The sequence below is a fragment of the Micromys minutus genome, assembly GCF_963924665.1.
Source record: "Micromys minutus genome assembly, chromosome: 32".
Taxonomy (NCBI): Eukaryota; Metazoa; Chordata; class Mammalia; order Rodentia; family Muridae; genus Micromys; species Micromys minutus.
The window spans coordinates 6029179-6051686 of record NC_137967.1 but is presented as its reverse complement, the minus strand read 5'-3'; the positions used below and the strand labels follow the sequence as shown (position 1 = coordinate 6051686).

Genomic DNA, 22508 nt, shown 5'->3' with positions numbered 1-22508 from the left:
AAGAGAGAGATACAGAGAGAGAGAGAGAGAGTGAGAGAGAGAGAGTGAGAGAGAGAGAGAGAGAGACAGAGAGAGAGAGACACAGAGACACAGAGACAGAGAGACACAGAGAGAGAGAGAGAGAGAGAGAGTGATGTGATCAGGGAGAGAGCCAAGGAGAGAGCTCGAGGCTGTGCGGACTCGAGCTGAGGGCTTGGTGCAGTCATGTGCTTTCTGAGCATGAGACCCGAAGTCACCTGTGGCAGTGTGATCGCGACCCCAGCAAGGGTGACAGAGACAAGAGGATCCCCGGGGCTCACAGGCCACCTCGCCGGGTCCACTTTGAGAGCTCCAGGCCAGTGAGAAAGCTTCTCTCGAAAATGAAATGAGGTCGGGAGGAAGAAACAGGCAGATCTCTGGGTCTGAGGGCAGCGAATCTATAGAGAGAGTTCTGGGCCGGGCAGGGGTATGCAGTGAGATTCTGTCTCCCTCAAGTTTTCCTTTGATACCCCCACACAGGCAAGTGACTGGATGTAATTTTTTAAAAACTCACATCAGCTAACACCTTAGAGATGAAACTTGAGATCAATTTCTGACCTTCACATGCATGAACAAACACACGTATGTGGGCACAATACACATGCATGCACGCATGTGTGCACGCACGCACGTGCACACACTGTTGTAGAATCAAAGGACCTCAGGTCCCGATTCTAGCGCTGCTACTAATGTGAGCCCGGAGCAAGAATTTCACCACTTCCAGACTCAGTTTTCCCATGTGCAGAGCCAGGACAAGCGCCTCTACTGTAGAGTGCTGTGAGAATCAGAACACTGTGGGACACCACCTACGCCAGAGAAGACTGGGGGCTGACTCAGTATAGCACGTTTATGAGGCTCCCCGATTCATAGTCCTCTACTCCGAAGACTAAGCTTTAGGAAGACAAGACCTGCAGCCACCAGCCCATTGCTTGACCCTTACCACAGTCCCTGGCATGCCGCTGCCACCAGTGCCCTGCTGTTACCGTCAGTGAGTTAACAACCGTGTGTAACCAGCACTACGTCCCTTAATAACTCCCTACTAAGAATGGTGGAGTGTATCTCAGTCCGTGGTACCGTGGCACAGCTCAGTGGGTCAGGAAAGCCACGCGTGTACATGATGCTTGTCTATAGAGTGGTGCAGCTGTACAGGATGAAGTCCAACGTTGTGGGGTTCCACCTTCACATGGCCTGCTTGGCGAGTGCCTCGCTCCCTGGTCTCTCTCACCAGCCCCAAGGGATTCATCTTGATCATTGATAAATCCCTGGTGCCCGAATAGTGCTTTGCACATGGTGGGTACTGACAGATCTTTGAAGAACTCGTAGGTGGCCAAGTGGGCTGCTTGGTTTCTGTCAACTTACGTAAGCCTAGATGTATCCGGGAAGAGAGCCATCTTACCTGAGAGAAGTGCTTCCACAATATTGCCTCTCCCTCTCTCCAGGGCCACCGCCGGCAATGAAGCCAACTGTGAACAGAGAGCTCTACATCCCAGGACCCTTGGTGATATTTCTCATCCTGCTGACATTCCTGGGAAGTGCCTTTGTGTGTAGAATCCTGGTCTTCACCCTGTGTGAATTCTGTTCCAGAAGGTGACCGTTGCTCTATGTCATGGGGTCAGGGCTTGGCCTCATGACCCAGGAGACATGGACAGATGGTGAGACTGTCCAGAACCGGACACCAGGGTTCTCATGAGGCAGACAGATAGATTCCGAGTGCCAGAAACTAATGGAAGGGAGAGCTCATGATGAGGGAGTCAGAGACACGTGCTGGAAGACAAAAGGGTGGGTTAGTCATGGTCTCCGTACACAGCACCTCTCAACATCAGCACCGTCCATCCTTAAGAGACCTAGTTGTCCCAGATGGGGGAGTACGGCTATCCCGGGTGTGGTGAGCTGGTGAGCGCCACCCCTAGCGCCTGACCACTAAATGACAGTAGTAAAATCTACTACCACTCTGAGTGAGATAGCTCAGAATATCCCCAGGTCAGGTTAGGGAGCCCGGAACCGCCCTGGCATGAAATTCAGTACTGGAATAGTGATGGGGCTGGGGAGATGGCGCAGTGGTAAAATTCTTGCTATTGAAGAAGGAAGGCTTAAATTAATATCCACAAAAAAATCACGTAAAATCCATCCATAGCAGTATGAGCCTTTAATTCCAGAACCAGAGGATGACAGGCATATTCCGGGGCTTACTGGCCAACTACCAGTGTAGCCGAAATGCTAAACTCCTAAAAAATAAGGTGGGTCTGGGTGTACTGGCATACACCTTTTATCCCAGCACTTGGGAGGTAGTAGGCCTGGTCTCTAGGCCATCCTAGTCGACATAGTGAGCTCCCGTGTAGCTAGGGGATGCGTAATGAGATGACGGCGATTGTGATGACGGAGGTGATGGCAACCAGTCGTCTGTCTGTTACTGTAACAAAATACCTGAGGCAAGTTACTTATTAAAAATTAAGATCAATCTTGGATCACAGTTTCAAAACTTTCAGTTCACAGTCAGTTGTCCCCGTGGCTACTGGACCTGTGCCAAAGCAATACATCCTGGCTTCTCACCCTATAAGGAGCAGAAAGCAAAGAGAAAGGAAGAGGCGGGGCTTCCAATCCTCCCTCCAGTGGTACTCCCTTCTAATAACCTGTCTTTATAGAAATAAATAATAAATGGTCCCAGAGGTGGGTTCCTGCTACCTGCTTCCTGTTTACATTCCCGAATGAAAGACACACACACACACACACACACACACACACACACACACACACACACACAGCCTTTATATTTTGCTATTCCTTACACAGCGCAATAGCTGGGCCACTTCCTAACCTCCATGTGGTTAATCTACGTATCATAACGTAATAAATTCTGTGCTCTATCTTTGCTTCTCTGGACCTGGTCAGCTGCCCAACTGGGCCACACCCTCCCAGCTCCTTCACATGGCGGCCAGGCCTCTCTGTCCTGCCATCTTCTCAGACGTGGTGTCTCTCTCCTGCACACACCCCGGCATGGTGGGCGGCTCTCCTTCTTCCTCCTTCCTCTCTCTCCCAAGCCTGGGAATCCTAAAAGTCCCACCTCTGTCTGCCCTGCCCAGCCATTCACCAATCAGAAGCAACTGGGGACAGGGACCCTCAATGTTGTCCGTATGGATTCTCATGTAATTTGGGGAACCCAGTTGACAGAACACAAGTGTTAAGACACATCTACAACAATGTCTTTCCCAGGACTTTTAGGGACACAAGATATGACTTATTCCCTCATTTCGTCCCACAGGAGAAACTTGCCATAAATGTCCCCAGCGGACCTAGAGGACAGCACAACCAGGCAAGGGGATGAAGGAGACGAGGGAGAGTGAGTCTCCCATGGGGACCAGATGTACTGCGCCAGCACCAGGTGTCTCTGGAACATTCTAGGGAGGGAACCATCCCAGGTTTAGTGAGCCGAAGAAATCTAAGCTTCCGGACATCGCAGGCCCTGGCCAGTAGCAGCACCATCTGCTAATCAGAGTTGGCCAAGCTGGGACAGTCATGTGAGAGTTCCAGGCTCTAATTCCAGACCCCCCTCCCCCCAGTCTTTCCAACTCCACATCCTTATCCTGACACTAGGGAACCTCGGAAAACTCTTTGAAGATGCTCAGATCAGTGTTGCCAATGACAGAGAAATAAAACAATTTTATGTTCAGACAACTGGTGTCAGTTGCTTAAATGGGCACACACATGCACACACACACACACACACTCGAACAGGTTTAGAATCATACTGGTAGAAAAACTTCCCAATGAGGAAGGTGGTTGCCTTCTAATTATAGATGAATATTTGCTACATCTGATAGTGCCACGGGGCCACAGAGATAGCTCGGAGACAGAACAGATCAGAGGCTGGAGGAAGAATGCCTACTTCCCTTACAAAGGTCCCATGTTGGGTTTCCAGCACCCGTGTTGGATAACTTGCAATCACATGTAACTCCAGCTACAAGGGATCCAATGTCCTCGAATTCACACATACACACACACACACACATTTGCAAATACAGATGAATATATAAGAAAGCGTGTTGCAAATGCCCATGATCCCAGGCTTTGGAAGCTGGAAGCAGGAGGCTCAGGAGTTCAAAGTCATCTTAAGCTACATCGAAAGTTCTAGGTCAGCTGGGAGGTACTTATGACCCTGTCTGTGTTAGTCAGTGTTCTGTTACTATGAAGGAGACACCGTGATCACGGCACTCTTATAAAGGAAACATGTCATTGGGACTGGCTTACAGTTCAAAGGTTTAGTCCATTACTGTCGTGGCAGGAAACACGGTGGTAGACAGGCAGACATGATGCTGGAGGAAAGCTCAGAGTTCTACATCTGGTTAGGCGGGCAGCAGGAAGAGAGAGACACTGGGCCTGGCTTGAGCTTCTGAGACCTCAAAGCCCACCTTCAGTCACAGACTTCCTCCAACAAGGCCACACCTCCAATAATGCCACTCTTTATGAGTCCCCTTTTCTTTTGTAAAGATTTATTTATTTAATTTATATATGGGAGTACACTGTTGCTGTCTTCAGACACACCAGAAGAGGGCATCAGATTCCATTGCAGATGGTTGTGAGCCACCATGTAGTTGTTGGGACTTGAACTCAGGACCTCTGGAAGAGCAGTCAGTGCTCTAACCACTGAGCCATCTCTCCAGCCCAGGAGTCCCATTTTCATTCAAACCACCACACTACCAAAAAAAAAAAAAAAAAAAAAAAAAAAAAACAGAAAGCACAGACTAGTCTAAAGTGATAGGCATGGTAGTACAGTCCAGTTTTATACTCACATGCACATGAAAAATAAAAAAAAAAAATGTTAAGTATCACCAGTGTTTCCTCTTAGGTTACATTCTTCTTTATGCTTTTGTCCAGAAGTGCTTTTCCCTCACAAAATACAAGCACTGTTTTTAAAAACCAGGTAAAGGAAACCGAGTTAAGACACGTTCGGCATCCCCTCGGCATCCCCAGCACTGCTGTCTGCACTCTCTCTGAGCTACGATCAGGAGTGCATCCCAAATAGCAAAGCCACGTGGGGCAGCATCCCTGTCCAACTGTCTGTCATCTTTTCTCAATCATTCATCTATCCATCTATCTCATATCTGCCACTTACCTTTTACATATCTTCTATCATCCATCGGCCTTTCTATTATTGTCAACGCTGTCTCTATTGTCTGTCATCCATCTACCCATCATCCATTAACCCTTTTCTGTCTGTCATCTATCCGTCTACCTACCTACCTGTCTGTCTGTCTGTCCATCCGTCCGTCTATTCATCCATCCATCTACTCACCCACCCACCCATCCATCCATCCATCCATCCATCTTCTGTCTGCCTGCCTGCCTATCTATCTATCTATCTATCTATCAATCTATCTATCTACCTGTCTGCCTGCCTATCTACTGTCTGTCTATATCTATATCTATATCTATCTATCTATCTATCTATCTATCTATCTATCTATCTATCTATCCATGTACCCATCCATCCATCCATCCATCCATCCATCCATCCATCCATCCATCCATCCATCTATCTATCTATCTATCTATCTATCTATCTATCTATCTATCTATCTATTTATCATCCAGTATGGGTTTAAATGTATATTGTTCACAAAGGCCCATATATTTGGACTTTTGGTTCCCAACTGGTAGCAGTATTTCCTAAAGCCATGAAATCTTTCAGACATGTGGCCCAACTTATAGAAGTAGGTGTCTGGGACTGGGCTTGGAATATGATATATACGTCTGGTTCTGGCTTGAGCCCACTGCTTCCTGATCCATCCAGATGTGGAGCCTCCACTACATGTACCCACTTGAGTACCATGTTCCCTTCCTCACCGTGATAGACCGAAACCCTGTCCATCCTTCATGTTTCTGTCAGCACCCTATCAACAGAGACGAGAAAGACAACTAATCCACACCATGAAACCGCAAAGGGATCGTTCAGGGAGGGAAAGGATGCAGCTAACAGGATGCCGACAGGAGAAGGGGATGAACATGGCCGAAGTCCGTGACACGCTTGGAAGAAAATATAGCACTGGAGAGGTGGGTCCCTGGTTAAGAGCACTGGCTGCCCTTGAAGATGAATAGGTTCAGTTCCTAGCACCCGTGTGGCCACTCAACCCTCCGTAACTCCAGTTCCAGAGTATCTGGTCACCTCTTCCAGCCTCTGTAGGCACGAGGCATGTATGTGGTACACCGATGGTGCGTGCAGGCAGAACACCCACACACCTACAGTTACAATAAAGCCAAGTGCTGGGTGGTGGTGGTGAACATCTTTAACCCCAGTACTTGGGAAGGAGGGGTTGAAAAGACAAGAGGAGGAGGAGGGAAGGTAGAGAGAGAGGGGGAAAGGGAAGGGAAGGGAAGAGAAGAGAGGAGGAGAGAAGAGAAGAGGAAAGAAAGGAATCAAGCTTATGATTCCCAGGGCACAATAGCTGTTGGGTGGACAGGGCAGCGCAGGAGTGTGGGCAGTAGCAGAAAACCTGTGTCATGAAAAGAATGGCTCTGAAGCTCTGACATCGCACGTCAACCTAGGCAACTCTTCTCCAGAGCCAGCCTCCTGTGGTCGCCATGCTCCCCACCAGCCATGGCCATGGCCCTGCGGTCATTTGTGGAACTTTATCTCTGAGTACTCTGTGGCAGTGTACTGCTGCACCCAGGAATCCCGAGGCTTCATCTCATGAAAGCTGAGGGATGCGTAATGCAGCTCTTCCTCTGTGGGGGAGGGGGCTTCCTCAGCTGTGGAAGGCAGGGGCTCTGAGCTGTCATCCGCCTTGGATTCAACCAGGGGACTCTGTAAAGAGAGGGAAGGAGAGAGTCAGATAGGACAGCAGGGGCGCCTGGAACCCCACATCTACTCACCCACAAACATTTTTAAATTGTAAATTACATGTGTGCTGGTGCAGTACCGGCAGATGCCAGGAGGTGGCATCTGACCCCCTAGGGCAGAGGTTAAAGGAGATTGTGGTGGGCGCTGGGAACTGAACTCGGGTCTTCTGCTAGAGCCTTACATTCTCTTAACCCCCGAGTCTCTCTCTAGCTTCCCATGTGCATTTTTTTGGGGGAAGGTGGAAATCGCCTTTATTCCTACTTTCTGAAAACATTTAATCCTTAACAAGCACCTGCTCCCCCGAGCTCCACCAGCAAGACGGTGTTTTTGTCTTTGGTTCATAGATGTGCCGCTGAGATAGAAGTAATAAGGCTCCCTGGGGAAGCTGGTGCACAGCTGCCATGTTAGACTTAGGGGGGCAGAAGCAGGAGACTCACTACAAGTTCAAGACAAGTGTGGACTCCACACAAGGTCAGCCTGGGCTGCTGTGCTAAGCCATAAGGAGAAATCTAAACCAAAATCCCGGTCAAACCCATAATGCAGTTCTTCTGACCCCAGCACCTATATTGTAGGGACACGTGTGTGGGATTCGTAGGTGGTTGTTGGATATTCTAAGGCAGACATGGCTTCTTTTATTCTTGATATGTGTGTGTTACATCAGCGTGTGGTATGTGTACACATGTGAACGCCAAGTGCTTGTAGGTCTGCACCACTGTGCCTGGTTTCACGTGGACACTGGTGATGCAACCTCAGGTCCTCTTGCTCACAAGCCCTTTACCCACTGAGCTCTCTCCTTGGCCCCAGTCATGTGCACGCCGTTCGTTAATTGAAGGTGGTCATAATTGTGTCCATTTGAGCACCCTGCCTGTTGTTTCTGTAATCCCAGCCCTTGGGAGGCCGTGGCAGGAGGACTCCTGGGAGCTCAAGGCCGGTCTGGACTACATCATGGTGACTGGGTCTGACAGAAATATACAGCAAGACCCATCTCAAAACAACAGGAATGAGTCAACCGATGCCTAGTTGGGATCTGTGATACGGGCAGGACAGGGTGAGCGGCAGGGGCACAGTGCCTTGATGCAGGCGTGACGCCTGCCTTCCAGATGCTTCCAGTACAGCAGAGCAGGGAAAATAACAGCCGGTCAAAGAAATGTGACCCACACATCACACACACACATCACACACACACTCACACACACATCACATACACACATCACACACATCACACACACATCACACACACTCACATACACACACTCACACACACATCACACACACACTCACACACATCACATACACACATCGCACACATCACACACACACATCACACACACACTCACACACACATCACACACACACTCACACACATACACACACTCACACACATCACACACACACCACACACACACACATCACACACACACTCACATACACACACTCACACACACATACACATACTCACACACTTGACTGAAGAAAGAAAAGACTGTGCTTCTAATTCATGTGACCCAAGGTGCAACCAAGTTGAACTCCGCCTACAGTTAATGTTTTAAATTTTATTTTATTTCCGTGTATGCGTAAGTGGGTGTATCTGTGGGGGGGGTGTGTGAACAGGTGAGGGTAGTACCCGTGGAGGCCAAAACAGGGTGTTGGGTCCCACAGAGCCTGAGTAACAGGCAGACGTGAGCTGCCTAATGTGGGTGTTGAGATTGAACTCAAGTCTCCTGAAGGAGCAGGGAGCACTTTTAGCCCCTGGGAAACCTCTTCAGCTTTCCGGTCTATATTTGTTTATTTGTTTATTTGTTTATTTTATATGAGCACACTGTACCTATCTTCAGACACACCAGAAGAGGACATCAGATCCCATTACAGATGGTTGTGAGCCACCATGTGGTTGCTGGGATTTGAACTCAGGACCTCTGGAAGAGCAGTCAGGGCTCTAACCACTGAGCAATCCCTCCAGTCCTCCTGTCTATCTTTAAATGTACCCAGGACACCATTGGTAGCTGACAATAGGGCAAAATCCTCGAACACAATGTCTGTTTTATAATAAAAGTATTGAATATCTGCATTACAACAAAGGAAGAAGGAAAGGAGGAGAGAAGAGAAGGAAAGGGGAGGGGAGGGGAGAGAGGGGAGAAAAGAAGAGAAACCATGGGCCACACACCTCACGGCCTTGGGGGGTCACAGAGTGGACACTGTGGCACATGGCTGCTGCCCCGATCATAGGAGAGTATCAAATCACATACTACTGGTTCCAGTAAATATTCAAAACTCAAACTTGGAAGTGTGATTTCCACAGATCAGCTATTGCTTTTGTGCATTGTTAAAGCTAAACACTTTTTTTTTTAACTGAACAAATGTATTTTAAAAAACAGAGATAAATGTATAGATTTTAAAAGTTTTTACATAAAACTATATGAATATATTTTAGTCAGTACTTGACTTGTTTTTAAGGTTTGACAGTATGCATTGAAAACTGACTAGTTACAATGAGCATGAAGTACATGTAAAACAAAACGTAACATGGAAATAGTCAAAGTTAAACACTGCTAAGCTGAGCTGACAAGATGGCTCCCGGGTAAAGATGCTTGCCGCCAAGCCTAACGATCTGAGTTCAATTCCTGACACCCACATGCTGGAAGAAGAGAACCAACTCCTGAGTGTTGTTTTCTGATTGCCACATGCACACCCTGGCATGTACACAGGTATACACACACACACAGGCACACACACACAGGCACACACACAGGTACACACAGGCACACACACACAGGCACACACACAGGCATACACACAGGCACACACAGGCACACATACACACAGGCACACACACACCACAAAGTAAAAACAAAATAACTGGATGTAAAAATGTAATAAAACCTTAAAGCTCACAAATCTGAAAATGCATATCTGGAAACATTGTGTCCCGATTGTGTCCCGAGCCCTCAACCCTTGTCAAACAATCAGTAAAACAGTGCATTCAGTGTTGGAGATGTGGCTCAGAGGTTACAACTCCAGAGGACCAGGGTTCAGTTCCCAGCACCCACATTACCTAGAGCTCCGGGGGATCCAGTTCCTTTTGTCCTCCATGGGCACTGCACTCAAATGTGTGCATTTCTTTCCTGCTGCAGACTGTTTCCTGCAGTCTCTTCGCCCTCAGTGGGTGGCACCTCTCTCCTCCTATCTGCTCAAGGTAAAGCTCTGAGTCAGCTTCCAACCTCCTTCCATCCTCATCCTTCACCCGTCACTCAAGCCCCACCCTCGGCCCACATGCCTCCCCTTCTTGAGCGATCCATCCACCAGTGCAGATTTCTGCTATATCATCTCCAGAATCCGCCTCAATGCCTCTGTCCCCTTGCTAAAGTGTTTCCTGCCTGTTAAAACCAGAGGCACAGAGGTGACAGATTGTTGCTTCCCCGTGGAAGTTAGACTGTTCCTCCTTGTGGTCTGTTTGCTCAGAAATGATTTACACACTCAACTTCTTCAAAATCACTTCCTGTGGTGGCCCATGCGTCCCCTGTCTCTTCACACAGTCCTCATGGCTGTCCTTCTACTCACTGGATGCTGCCTCTCCTTCCTGAGAGGACAGATTAGATAGATAGATGATAGATAGATGATAGATAGATAGATAGATAGATAGATAGATAGACAGACAGACAGACAGATAGATAGACAGAGAGACAGATAGATAGATAGAGAGATAGAGAGATAGATAGATGATAGATAGATAGACAGAAAGATAGATAGATAGATAGACAGACAGACAGATAGATAGATAAATGATAGATAGATGATAGATGATAGATAGATAGAGATTACAGAAGATAGATAGATAGACAGATAGACAGATAGATAGATAGGTAGGTAGGTAGATGATAGATTATAAAATATAGATGATTGATACGTAGGGTAGATAGATGATAGGTAGGTAGATGATACATAGATAGTTATAGATTATAGATTATAGATGATGGATATATAAGTAGATAGGTAGATAGATAGATAGATAGATAGATAGATAGATAGATAGAGAGATAGACTAACTACACAGCCTATGTTCAGAGCACTTCCTAGTTTCTGTACCTTTATTTCCCCACAATAAGTGTCCCTCTCTTTTATTTGCCATTATTGTTTGTTAGAGTCGTTTGATAACCACATCTCTCTAAAATAAAACCTGACAGAGTCCAGGGGTTTTCCATGGTCCTTCATGGATGGGTCCCTGACACCTGGTCCTTATTAGTACTTAGTATTTCTCAGGGTAATGGCCTGCTGTGTAAGCGTAAGGTGTTTGGATCCCCAGAAATGATGTAAATGCCAGCTGGGTGTGGTGGCCCACCCATAATTCTAGCTTTAGAAGGCAGAGGTAGACGATCCCTACAGCAAGCTGGCTAGTGGGAATAGCTGCATCAGTGATCTCTGGGTTTGATAAAGTGGTCTTGCCTCAGTGAACAAGGTGGAAGAGTCACTGAGGATGATTCTAACCAATCTTACACCTTCCTACATGTGCAGCTATGTGCACACACACACACCACACACACACTCACACATACACGCACACCACATACACTCACACATACACACACACCACACACACTCACACATACATACACACACCACACACACATACACCACACACACACCACACACTCACACACACATACTCACACACTCACACACACACACCACACACACACAACCACACACACACCACACACACACACCACACACACACACCACACACACACACCACACACACTCACACACCACACACTCATACACACACACTCACACACACACCACACACACACCACACACACTCACACACTCACACACACCAAACACACCCACACACACATCATACACACACCACACACACCACACACACACACACACCACACACACACACCACACACACACACCACACACACTCACACACCACACACTCATACACACACACTCACACACACACCACACACACACCACACACACTCACACACTCACACACACCAAACACACCCACACACACATCATACACACACCACACACACCACACACACACACACACCATACACACACCACACACACACACACATGCACATGCACACACGCTGCCTTAGCAGGAGCCAAAAGGCAGAGAGGGTCCTGCAGCTTGGTGTCCTCAAGAGGGAGACGGGATAAGAGCCTGTGAACTTGCGATACAAAAGAAGAAAAGGGAAAACATAATCTGAGGCCTTTTCCCTGCCCAGCCAGAGGGCAGGCAGCGGGAACACTATCTACAACCATCGAGTTAGGAAATGGACTAGAGAGGTCCTCTTGCAGGACACCCAACTTGGACCACACTCAGCAGGACAGCCCAGGGTCCAGGCAGGGCTTGAACACAGGCACACGAGTCACTCACCTGAGAAACTGAGGCCTTGAGGGCATTTGGATGCGGAGCTACCACAGTTGGCCTGGCTGGTTTCTTCCTGAAGGATCTTACTCTGGTGTGAGGACAGTACGGGACAGTACGGACAGGTGAGGGTGCAGTCGACAGACTCCCCCCACCCTCTGCTTGCAGTGAAGTCGGTGAAGCGGACTCAAGGTGGCCAGTGCTACTGTCACAGAGGCTCCTGTGTTGGAAGGTGGCTCCCACCATCTGAGACAGTGGAGCCTGAGGGTTGTGACACTCCTGAACTGTCACATTCACATGCCCAGCTTCCCCCGACTTCAGGCTCCCCACCCGCCGAGGTCTCTCCCCCTAGGACTCAGGGTTGGGTGTGAGGCTTGTCCCTCATCACCCAAGTTCTCCTCCACCAGGGCTGGTACTCACGCCAGGAGGATGACGCAAAAGGTCAGGGAGACGAGAGCCGTGACACCTGCACCCATAAAGCTCCCCGTCATCATTTCGGATAAAGCTGCTCTTCCTGCAGATAGAGACCGCTAAGAAAGCTCCCCTCCTTTCCTCCCACACTAGCCCCAAGCAGGAAGCTGGACTTGGCATTTTTCTCGGTCCTAGCTCAGATATCAGAACAGGGACCTAAATGGAAGGGACAGGTGGAAGCAGAAGAGAAAGCAGAGGGGACATTATAAAGCTGGGCAGCCGTGGGCCTTGATTTAGTTTGGTATCCCTTTTCAGCATAGAATTACTTTGTGGGGCTGGAGAGATGACTCAGCAGTTAAGAGCAATGTCTGCTCTTCCAGAGGTCCTGAGTTCAAATCCCAGCAACCACATGGTGGCTCACAACCATCTGTGATGGGATCTGATGCCCTCTTCTGGTGTGTCTGAAGACAGCTGCAGTGTACTTACATAAAATAAAAAAATAAAACTTAAAAAAAAAAAAAAAAAAAAGTGCCTGCCTAGAATCCCCAAGTGACTGGATGGGACATGGGCCACCATACAGGTCTGACTACTGACTTGCTTCACACTTGTTTCTATACTGTTTTGCTTTGGCTCCGTTTTCTCTTGAAACTCACGTCCTTTCCTCCTGGCCTGCAGAAACAGGGAGCTTGTACTACTCAAAAGCTCAGCCATCTAAGTCCCAGCCCCTGTCCTCCGCTCAACATTTGCTGCTTCTTGAAAATCACTTCCCTCCCTGACCCACACCCTCCTCACAGCAGGAGTTCGATAGTGAGGCTCATAGCCAGCTGTGAGGTTACAGCCCCCACAGCTCAGCAAGACTTGGAGCTAAGGTCCTGTGAAGCTAAGCGAACACTGCCCGGATGGTTCCAGTGTTAACCTCCCCCTTCCTGCCTGCCTCTGGCCCACAGACCACTCACTCTGCTGTGGAGACAGGCTCAGGGAAATGTGTTGGGAGCCCAGGCCATGCTGAGCTCGGCAGGTATACACTCCTCCGTGCTTAAGGTGCACTGGGAACAGCTCCAGGAGCCCGGGGTTGGACAACTTTGATGGGCACAGCGTCAGGTTGTCCCAGGACCAGCTTAGGTGTGCGGGGGGATAGCTGTCGGCACTGCACATGAGACGGAGTGGCTGGCCCTCAGAGATAGGAAGAGATGAGCCATTCTCCAGGACTGTGGACACTGTAGGAGAGACACAGTCGGTGTGATGTGATTAAGAATCCAGAGGAGGCACTGACACACTCATAGGGAGCAAAGGTTAGAAAAACATGGCCTCTCACTGGGAACTACTTGACTATGAGCCTCAAAATTAAAGAGAACATGTGCACTAGGTATACACTTGGAGCTGATGAGAGAGAGTCAGACAGACAGAGATGGGGGAGAGAGGGAGAGAAAGGAGAGAGAGAATTGAAGGCAGTGTCTCATATAGCTCAGGCTGGCTTCAAACTCACGAGGTAGCAAGGATGACCTTGAACTTCTAATCCTCCTGCCTCCGCCTCCCAAGTGCAGGTGTCAACTACTGTGCCCAGCTTATGTGGTCCTGGGGATGGGACCCAGGGCTTTGTGCCTACTGGGCAAGTAGTCTATCAGTTTGAGCCGCATTCCCTGCGCTGAGGGGTTTGTCACTCAAAGGCACACACCGTTGTCATAGATACAAGATCTATTCACTAGTCATTGCTGGTGGTTACAGGGGACTCCATGGTTTTGCTGCCCCGTTGGTACTAGAAACCCAGAGAATTAGACCCATCAGTCCTCGGGTACTGTGGTCATGGAGGCTAAGGACAATCTCTGTTACTGACATCTGGCTCCTCTCAGAACCTCAGCCTATGTGGACAGGACACTGGTCACTTATAGACTGGACGCTGAGCTTCTGAGAAGAGAGCATGATATGTGTTCTGAGTGCCTAACGCTGTAGCTGTGCCTCCTTAGAGAAGAACTCGGAGCACAGCGGTTGGGGGTGTGTCTCCCTGCTGTGTGCCTGTCACCTGTACCTGCGGTGGTCAAGGAGCATTGCGGGTCTGAGAAAGCGAGGGGTTGGCACCAGTGCGAACTCCTAGGGGTTTCAGGGGAGTTGATACGGTGGTTCCCCAACAAGGGGTGAGTCCGGTGTGAGGAAGAATAAGCCTGCCTGAGCCGAAGAGATGCTATATCCCCCACCCAGGATGGCACCTACCCGAGTCAGCTCCCTGATAGACGGTCACAGTCAGATTCTTCGGAGCATCTGAGAGAGAATGACAGTGAACTCATCAGCCACCCTCCGTCCCCAGCAGTTCCCTGGGTGGGTATGGCAGGGGGGCCATCGTCTTGACAACCCCCCTTATCAGGATTTTAGGACCTAGTGTCCAGATTCTGACCCCACCCCGGGGACCACTTGGCATTAGAAACACAGGCATCCCAGCCCAGCCTCACATGACACGTTGAGACGGATGGTCGTTCTTGTCATCACACCAGTTCCAGGCAGGGTCACCTGACAAGTGAGGTTGGTGCCATGGTCCCGAAGCTGGGGGATGATGGTTAGCACTGAGGAACCAGTGGCATTGGTGCTCAGGAGTGACACAGAGGTACCAGTCCAGGAGAAGGTCGGGGGGGCCCTCCACTCACAACCCCAAGGCACAGAGCAGGTCAGGTTGCTGGGTTGACCAGCTTCAAGCGTCTCCGGGAGAAGAATACGGGGGGTGTCAGTGAGGGCTGGGGAGGAGAGGGGAGAAATGGAACATCAGCAGAGGGAGGGGCCACTTCAGAAGAAGCCCCAGCTCTGATCCAGCTCCTCCCAGACCCCTGATGCTCACATACATCGGCTCCCAGGACAGTCCTATCCGGGCCCTGTCCTGAGGTAACCACGACCCCGCAGTCCCACCCCTCAACCCCCATGGCGCCTCTGCAGACTATGTCTGACCTGTCACATCCAGAGTCATCTTGTTCCGAACATAATTATACTTTGTTTCTCCTTTCTCCAGGCGAAAGATGTATGTCCCCGAGTCCTTCTTTCTGATCTCTGTGATGTTCAGGGAGCAGTCATTCTTTTCCTGTTCTCTGAGCAGGAAGAACCGACCCCGAGTTCTCTTCACTGCTGACTTATTTGGGTTGTTCGAGGCCACGAGAAAGTTTTCTCTGGCTCCTTCCTGAAACCAGTATTTATGAACTGGGTCTGAGTCATGCCACCTCTCCCCGGGATAGGAGAAGTTACAGGGCACAAGGACACACAGGCCCTCCTGCACCACGATCTTCCTTTCCACATTCAAGCTGAAACCCTCCTTGTCCTCCCTCCCACCTTCCATGCCCTTGATTCCCCAGAGCAGGAGCAGCAGGAACAGCATGTCCAGCTGAAGCTGTCTCTCCGGACTCTACTTTGAGGAACTAAGAGATGTAAGGCCTGGAGGAAACCCCAGCCCCAGCGGAAGCGGGGTGCAGGCCAGGATAGAGGCTTCCCCAGGAGGAGGAGCTTCAGACCCAGGCATTGTTAGGACCCTTGGGCCTTGAATACCAACCACCCACCACCCAGATCTACTCCTGAGAACGAAGGATTCTCCCACATTCACCAGTTCAGGGCCTGATTCCCTCTCCTCCTTCTCTGTGCTAACCTTGGCCTTTGAGTGACATTTTTTTTTTTTTACCCCAGTGAAATTGCATTCGCTCCATCCAGAGCCCACAGAGCTTTCCCTGAGGCTGATGATATTGGTGGAGTTGGGGATGGTTCTAGGGCATAGGGAAGAAGAGGGACTTGGGAGGTGAGGTACAGGCTGGGAAACATTCCTCCTTTCTTTAGCAGCCTGTCCTGGGCACACCCTTCTCTGCACGGTAACCTGGGCCTTCTTCCCAAAGCTCCACTGTCCAATTAGGAGATGGCTCTCAGACCACTGGAGTGTCTCACAGCCAGAGATTCAGTGGAGTTAGCCCAGACTGAATGGCTGGTTGCTATGGAGAGGTACGGACAGGCATAATGCTATTGTGCGGTGTGTAAAGACCGTCCTTGTATTGTGGGAACGCTGCTTTCTGTGGCCCCATATATGGTTGCATAACACTGCTCCCCAACTGTTCCCTGATTGGTCAATAAAGAAGCTGATCAGTCAGTGACTGAACAGGGGGGGAAATAGGACTAGACTTCCTCCCAGCCATGGAGGGGGAGAGAGAGAGAGAGAGAGAGAGAGAGAGAGAGAGAGAGAGAGAGAGAGAGAGAGAGAGGGAGGAAGTGGGGATTCACCACGGGGAGAGAGTCCAGGAGACATGGGGGAAGACCCAGAGAGCCAGATCGATACTAAAATCCAAGCATCACCGGGATTTTGACTCAGACATAGTCAGATTAATTTAGAGGATCAAAATAGAGTAATACTGCTCTATTGTTGTCCCCTTAAAGCTTGTCAAATCGATATAATAGTCCAGCCTCAATTATTTGGGAGCTAGTAGGATTAAAAGTAAAACTGCAGCAACACCAGGGGGGAAACGAATGTTCTTCCTCCTCAAACCCATTGAGGGAACTGAATATGTGTGTAGCTCAGGAGGGTGTTTGCTTCACGTGTACAGAGCTCTAGGTTCCGTCTCCCGCACCACGTCAATCGTGTGCGGTAGTGTGTGCCTGCAAACGCAGCACTTAAGAGGGGACAAGAGGGTCAGGAGTCCAAGGTCAAATTTGTCAGGCAACACAGTGGTTTTCAGCCTAGCCTTGGCTGCAGCAGAGCTGGGCTCAAGATACACAAACCGAAAGAAACACAGAACCAGCCAAAATACAGCAAAGTTATAGAGGGGGGTCTCACTCATGGTGGATCAGGGGATATGGAGCCGGACATTTTGGACTGAGACTTGGTAGAGGAAGACTGTCGAATGGAAGTCCAATTTAAAGAGATGCTTGAGCCTTCCATGTGCTATCATATTTTGGGGGGACAAAGGGCCCCAAAGAATTAAAATCTCCACAGGAATACCAGGATGGGGTAAGGGAAATGCTATAAAGTCCAGACGATATTCACAGGTTGGACATACCACCCAGGAAGAATCCACACGAGTGGATTTTTGACAAAACTTACTTGTGGGCCAAACAAGAATGGATCAAAGATGGGCGGTACCACACCTTGACCAGGACTCTTAATCACACCCGTTGCCCTGCTAATTAAACCTAAACTTCTTATCCAGACCCTGAAGATAGACGTGAGGGCCACTGGAACTCTGTTTCTCTTCCCAGGGTGTCCAAATCACATCAATTCTCTTCTCTCTTTCCTATGTCTTTAGTTGGTGTGTGGAAGGTCACTGTGGCCAAGCCTGGTCTACTATGGAAGGTCACGGTGGTCAAGCTTGGTCTATTAGGGCTACTAGTGTTCAAGCATTGACCTAGAAAACTATAATAACACAGATTTTTAAAAAAGGTAAAACTCCCTTCCTTTTGCAAGGGTAGGTTTCCTATTGGAAGTGGAAATTCAGGGTCATTCTCATTAGGCAGGGGCTCTCTACAAGTAAGCCACGCCCCCAGCCCCTCACTGGGGGATTCTAGGAAGGGCTTCTCCTTCTGACACATGGTCACAGCCCCTCAATACATATTTCTTCCCTGCTGTTGTCTCTTACTCTTGCCTAGCTCCTGGGGACCATTTATCTGTTCGGGGTCTTTCCCAAGGGGTTCCTGTGAACAGAAGACAAAAAAAAATTAGAAACAACAGCTGTGCACTGTCTCCCCTCGGGAATGGCCAGAAATTTCTAGAAGACTGTTTAACTGTGTTAGGAGCCAGGAGGAAGTGGAGATAATCCTGAGAGGTCAGGTCTCTTGAATTATGTCCGTTTTCCTGAAGCATTAGGGATAGGGAAAATATAAAACACATCAGAAGAGTGACCCAGAGATATACCACAAGAGAAACGCTTCCAAGAAACCTCCCATTGCAAGCCCTCCAGGGTCATCCACCTATGCCCTTCCTTACTTTGACATTTGCTCTTTGTGAGGTCTGGTCTTGGTTGTTAACAAAACTACATCTGGAATTTATCAAAACCCAAGTGACTGGGCACACCTGAGGGTTTTTTTTCCCCTTAATTAAATCATCTGAAGAGGGAAGACCCCACTTTTAATCTGGATCTTTTGAGGTGAGAAAATACACCTTTAATACAGATCTTCCAATATGGGGAGATTCATCTTTAATCCTTCTCCTGCATTCCCTCAGATGATGAAAGCCAGCTGAGACTTTGAGCCTTAATAACTGAACAGATACTGGATTCTTGTCCCTTCCATTGGTGGTCATCCATTGTTGAAATAGCTGAACCATAGGCTGTATATCATTCTAATGTATCCTACATGAGTATGATATATATGTGTATGTGTGTGTGTGTGTGTGTGTATTCATTCTGTAAATATCCTGTTCCTTGAGAGAACCCTGAAGCATGTGGGCTTAAGCATGTCTGGGCACCATCCTCAACTAACAATCTTTCTCTCCCTCCCTCTCTCTCTTTAACACCACTTTCTGAATTTTCAATTAGCAACCTAGAAAGTGCAGCAACTCAGTGGTCAGAAGGGCTGGGCCACTGCCTGCTTGGTAAACAAAGTAGGGCAAGTGGAAAAGACTGAGAAGCTGCATCTAAGAGAGGAACTCATGACACGTTGCCTACATAAGAATTGAGATTTACTGTGTCGCTTCCTCATTTTCAGAAGACATTTCCATTTTCAGAATGGAAGTGCTAAGGTCCCTACAAAACACAAATGTTGAGATCCTTACTCACAACGCTATAGTGATACCAAGTGGCTTGTGGGTGGAGGGAGTGTGTGTGTGTGTGTGTGCGTGCATGTATAAAATCCCGGGTTCTACTTTGGATATATTCCTTCGTCTCTCCCCACCTTACTTTTTGAGAGGATTCTGTGATGGTCCATTTGACAAAACTCTGAGATCACTTGGGAGATAGGCCCCTTCTCATGTCTGGGGTGGGGGGGACTTCTCTTGATTAGATGAATTGAGGTGGGAAGATGCCTACTCTGAGGGTAGTACATTTCCTGGACTGTACGAAAAGGAGACAGTGATCTGAGCACCGAGGTGCATTGCTCTCTGCTTCCTGTCTGTGGATGCTGCTTCCTGTCTGTGGATGCGGAAGCTCCCACAGCCCCGACTGCTCTGCCACTGTATCTTGAATTTAAGAGCATAAATAAATATGTCTCCTATAAGTTGCTTTTGTTGGGGCGTTTCATTAACAAAAGTAAGCATACACCTAAGACAGTCTCTCCCCTTGGCTGGCCAGTGAGCCCCTGTCACCTGCCTGTTTCTTCTTCCACCCTGCAGCACCAGCATTACAGCCTTACACCCTGCACTTGGATTTTATGTGGAGCTGGGCACTGGACCTCAGATTCTCCATGCTTGTCTAGCAAGCGCTTCACTGAGCCGCCTCTTCAGTCCCACGGAGCTGAGTTGTTTAGTGTTTCAGTCATGGTTACCACTGCTGTGATGAAACACCAAATCCAAAAGCAACATGGGGAGGAAAGGATTTATTTCACTCCAAGTGCCACATAACACGTCATCATCAAAATCAGGAAGGGCAGGAACCTGGAGGCAGATGAAGTTCCAAAAAGCCATAGGGGAGTGCTGCTTACTGGCTTGCTCCCCATGGGTTGATCTTAGAGAATCCAGGACCACCAGTCTTGGGCTGATACCATCCACAATGGTCTGGGCCATCCCTCATTAATCGCTAATTAAGAAAATGCCTTACAGGTTTGCCAACAGTCCTATAGGAGTATTTTATTCCTTGAAACTCCCTCCTCTGGTGACTCTGGCTTGTGTCAAGTTGACATAAAGCTAGCCAGCACATTTCAGTAGGGATTAGGTCACAGGGATGGGTCCTCATAAATTGGACTAATGGCATTTATACAAGAGACCTAAGGGAAGTAGCTTACTTGTTCTACCACAAGAGAGTATCATTTTCAAGAACATGCATTTTTAGTGGACGTGAATCTGCCTCACTGATTAGCCTCCTGTTCTATAAGCAGTAAATCTCTGACATCTGTAAGCTTCATAGTTTGTGGTATCTTGCCACACAAATCTCGCTAGTGTGGGCGGAGAATTGTCTAATTGCACGCATCTCCACCTCATACGCCATTGGTCAACTATTATCAACTGGGATCAAACTAATGGATATAAATTGTCACCTGTGTCCCAAGGTACTCCGGATGGAACTTCATTCATTCATCCCATTCATTATTCATACATTAACCTGGCAGGGCACAGTCATGCTGTGTCCAGGACTCCAGAAAACGCAGTAGGGCAGATCAAGTGGGCAGCTGTAGCCTCTCGCTTTGGCTTGAAAGAGCCTCATGGAAGAAGGTCTTCTCTCTGGGCTCACAGGAACAACCCAGAAGCAGCTGGCAGGACACAGATAAATCAGAATTCTAGGAAAGCTAAGGAGCCCTCATGGGCTTGGAGGAGCTCAAAAGAAATGGAAGACCAGCTGGGTAGAAGGACAGACAGAAATATTTCTAAAGAGCTAGCAGTTTAGTTGTGGAATCAAGCTTGTAAATAGACATTTTGTGTATAGGTTAGAAAACAGTTACCTTGATGAGCTAGCAGGTTTTCATCTTGTCTCTCACCCCATGAGTCATTACCGGGTATAAATATTAGACATTTTTTTAAAAGGTTAAGTATTACACTAAGAACTCTTTTGATTGAGGTCTGTCTCCAGTACCAATGTATGCTTTTTTCTTGAAAGGTAATAGTGCTACAGGAAATACAGTATCTGGAACAGAAATGTGATAGTTTCGACTTCAGCAACACTGGTGGAGAGATATAGGTTGTCTGTCCTGTGGTGTGATGGCCAAGTTAGATTGTCAACTTGTAACACATTTGTGGCAGTTTGAATGAAAATGGCCCTGCAGGCTCACAGACTGACACTATTGGGAGGTGTGACCTTGTTGGAGTAAATGTGTCACTGGGGATGTAAGACTTGAAGTGAGTCTTAACTACTGGGAGACCCCCACAAAGTGAGATACAATGCAAACAAAAGATGTTTATTTTCCAGCTCATTGGGGTCACCCCTCAAACAGCCCCTCAGGTCAACTGGAAGGTGACCCCAAAGGGCTACGACAAGCAGTTTTTATACCTTTTAGGGGCACAGGTTACATCAGCAGGTTAGTTTAAACTTATTGGCTAATCAGATTGGCCTTGGAATGTATTGGCTATTGAGCATATGACAGGCATCTGAACTCTATCTGGAATCAGGGGGTCAGGTGACTATCAGTCAGTATATCCTGCAGTTTTTTAAGAATGTTCCTGCCCCTCCTGAGAATTGTGGGTGGAGAATGGAACTGGTCTAGCCTTGACCTGAGGTGGGAAGCTGATATTTGGTCTAGTCTTGACCTGAGGTGGTGGGTGTAAGGCTGTCAAAGCCCTTAGGGTCCTTCAGGGACAGATAATAGAAACTCTAAGGGGGCTGGAGAGATGGCTCAGTGGTTAAGAGCACTGACTGCACTTCCAGAGGTCCTGAGTTCAAATCCCAGCAACCACATGTTGGCTCACAACCATCTGTAATGGGATTTGATGCCCTTTCCTGGTGTGTCTGAAGACAGCTTACAATCTACTCACATACATAAAATGAAGAGATAAATCTTTAAAAAAGAAAGAAAGAAAGAAAGAAAGAAAAGAAAAGAAACCCCGAGACAACACAGGAAGAAGGAACCTCAACTGAGAAATCACCTCGGTATTGGTCTATGTTGAATCTTATTGATTGATACTGGAGGATTCAGCTCACTGTGACGGTTCCACTCCTGGGAAGGCAGTCCTCCCAATACTATGAAAGTAGTTAAATGTGAGCCAGGAAGCAAGTAAGTAAGTAGTTTCTTCATGGTTTCTGCTTCAAGCTCCTGACTTGAGTTCCT

At 48.3% G+C, this 22508-nt stretch overlaps 2 protein-coding genes across 2 annotated transcripts in view; one reads left to right on the top strand and one right to left on the bottom strand.

The window, feature by feature from the left end:
- Positions 1-1609, top strand: part of CEACAM18 (CEA cell adhesion molecule 18) — a gene marked incomplete at both ends in the record, with an annotated part of 9489 nt that extends 7880 nt beyond the window's left edge. Inside the window, one exon of the mRNA XM_080909290.1 lies at positions 1458-1609. Within this exon, the coding sequence (XP_080765416.1) occupies positions 1458-1609 (152 nt within the window). The remainder of the gene's footprint in view (positions 1-1457) is intronic.
- Positions 1610-6628: 5019 nt separating this feature from the next.
- On the bottom strand, positions 6629-15966 carry LOC308414018 (sialic acid-binding Ig-like lectin 12; the record flags this gene model as incomplete). The annotated part of the gene is made up of 7 exons (XM_080909183.1): positions 6629-6817; positions 12252-12333; positions 12663-12756; positions 13610-13870; positions 14862-14909; positions 15098-15376; positions 15585-15966. The coding sequence occupies 7 exons, from the start codon at positions 15964-15966 to the stop codon at positions 6629-6631; spliced, it is 1335 nt and encodes a 444-aa protein (XP_080765309.1).
- Between the last annotated feature and the right edge of the window lie 6542 nt (positions 15967-22508).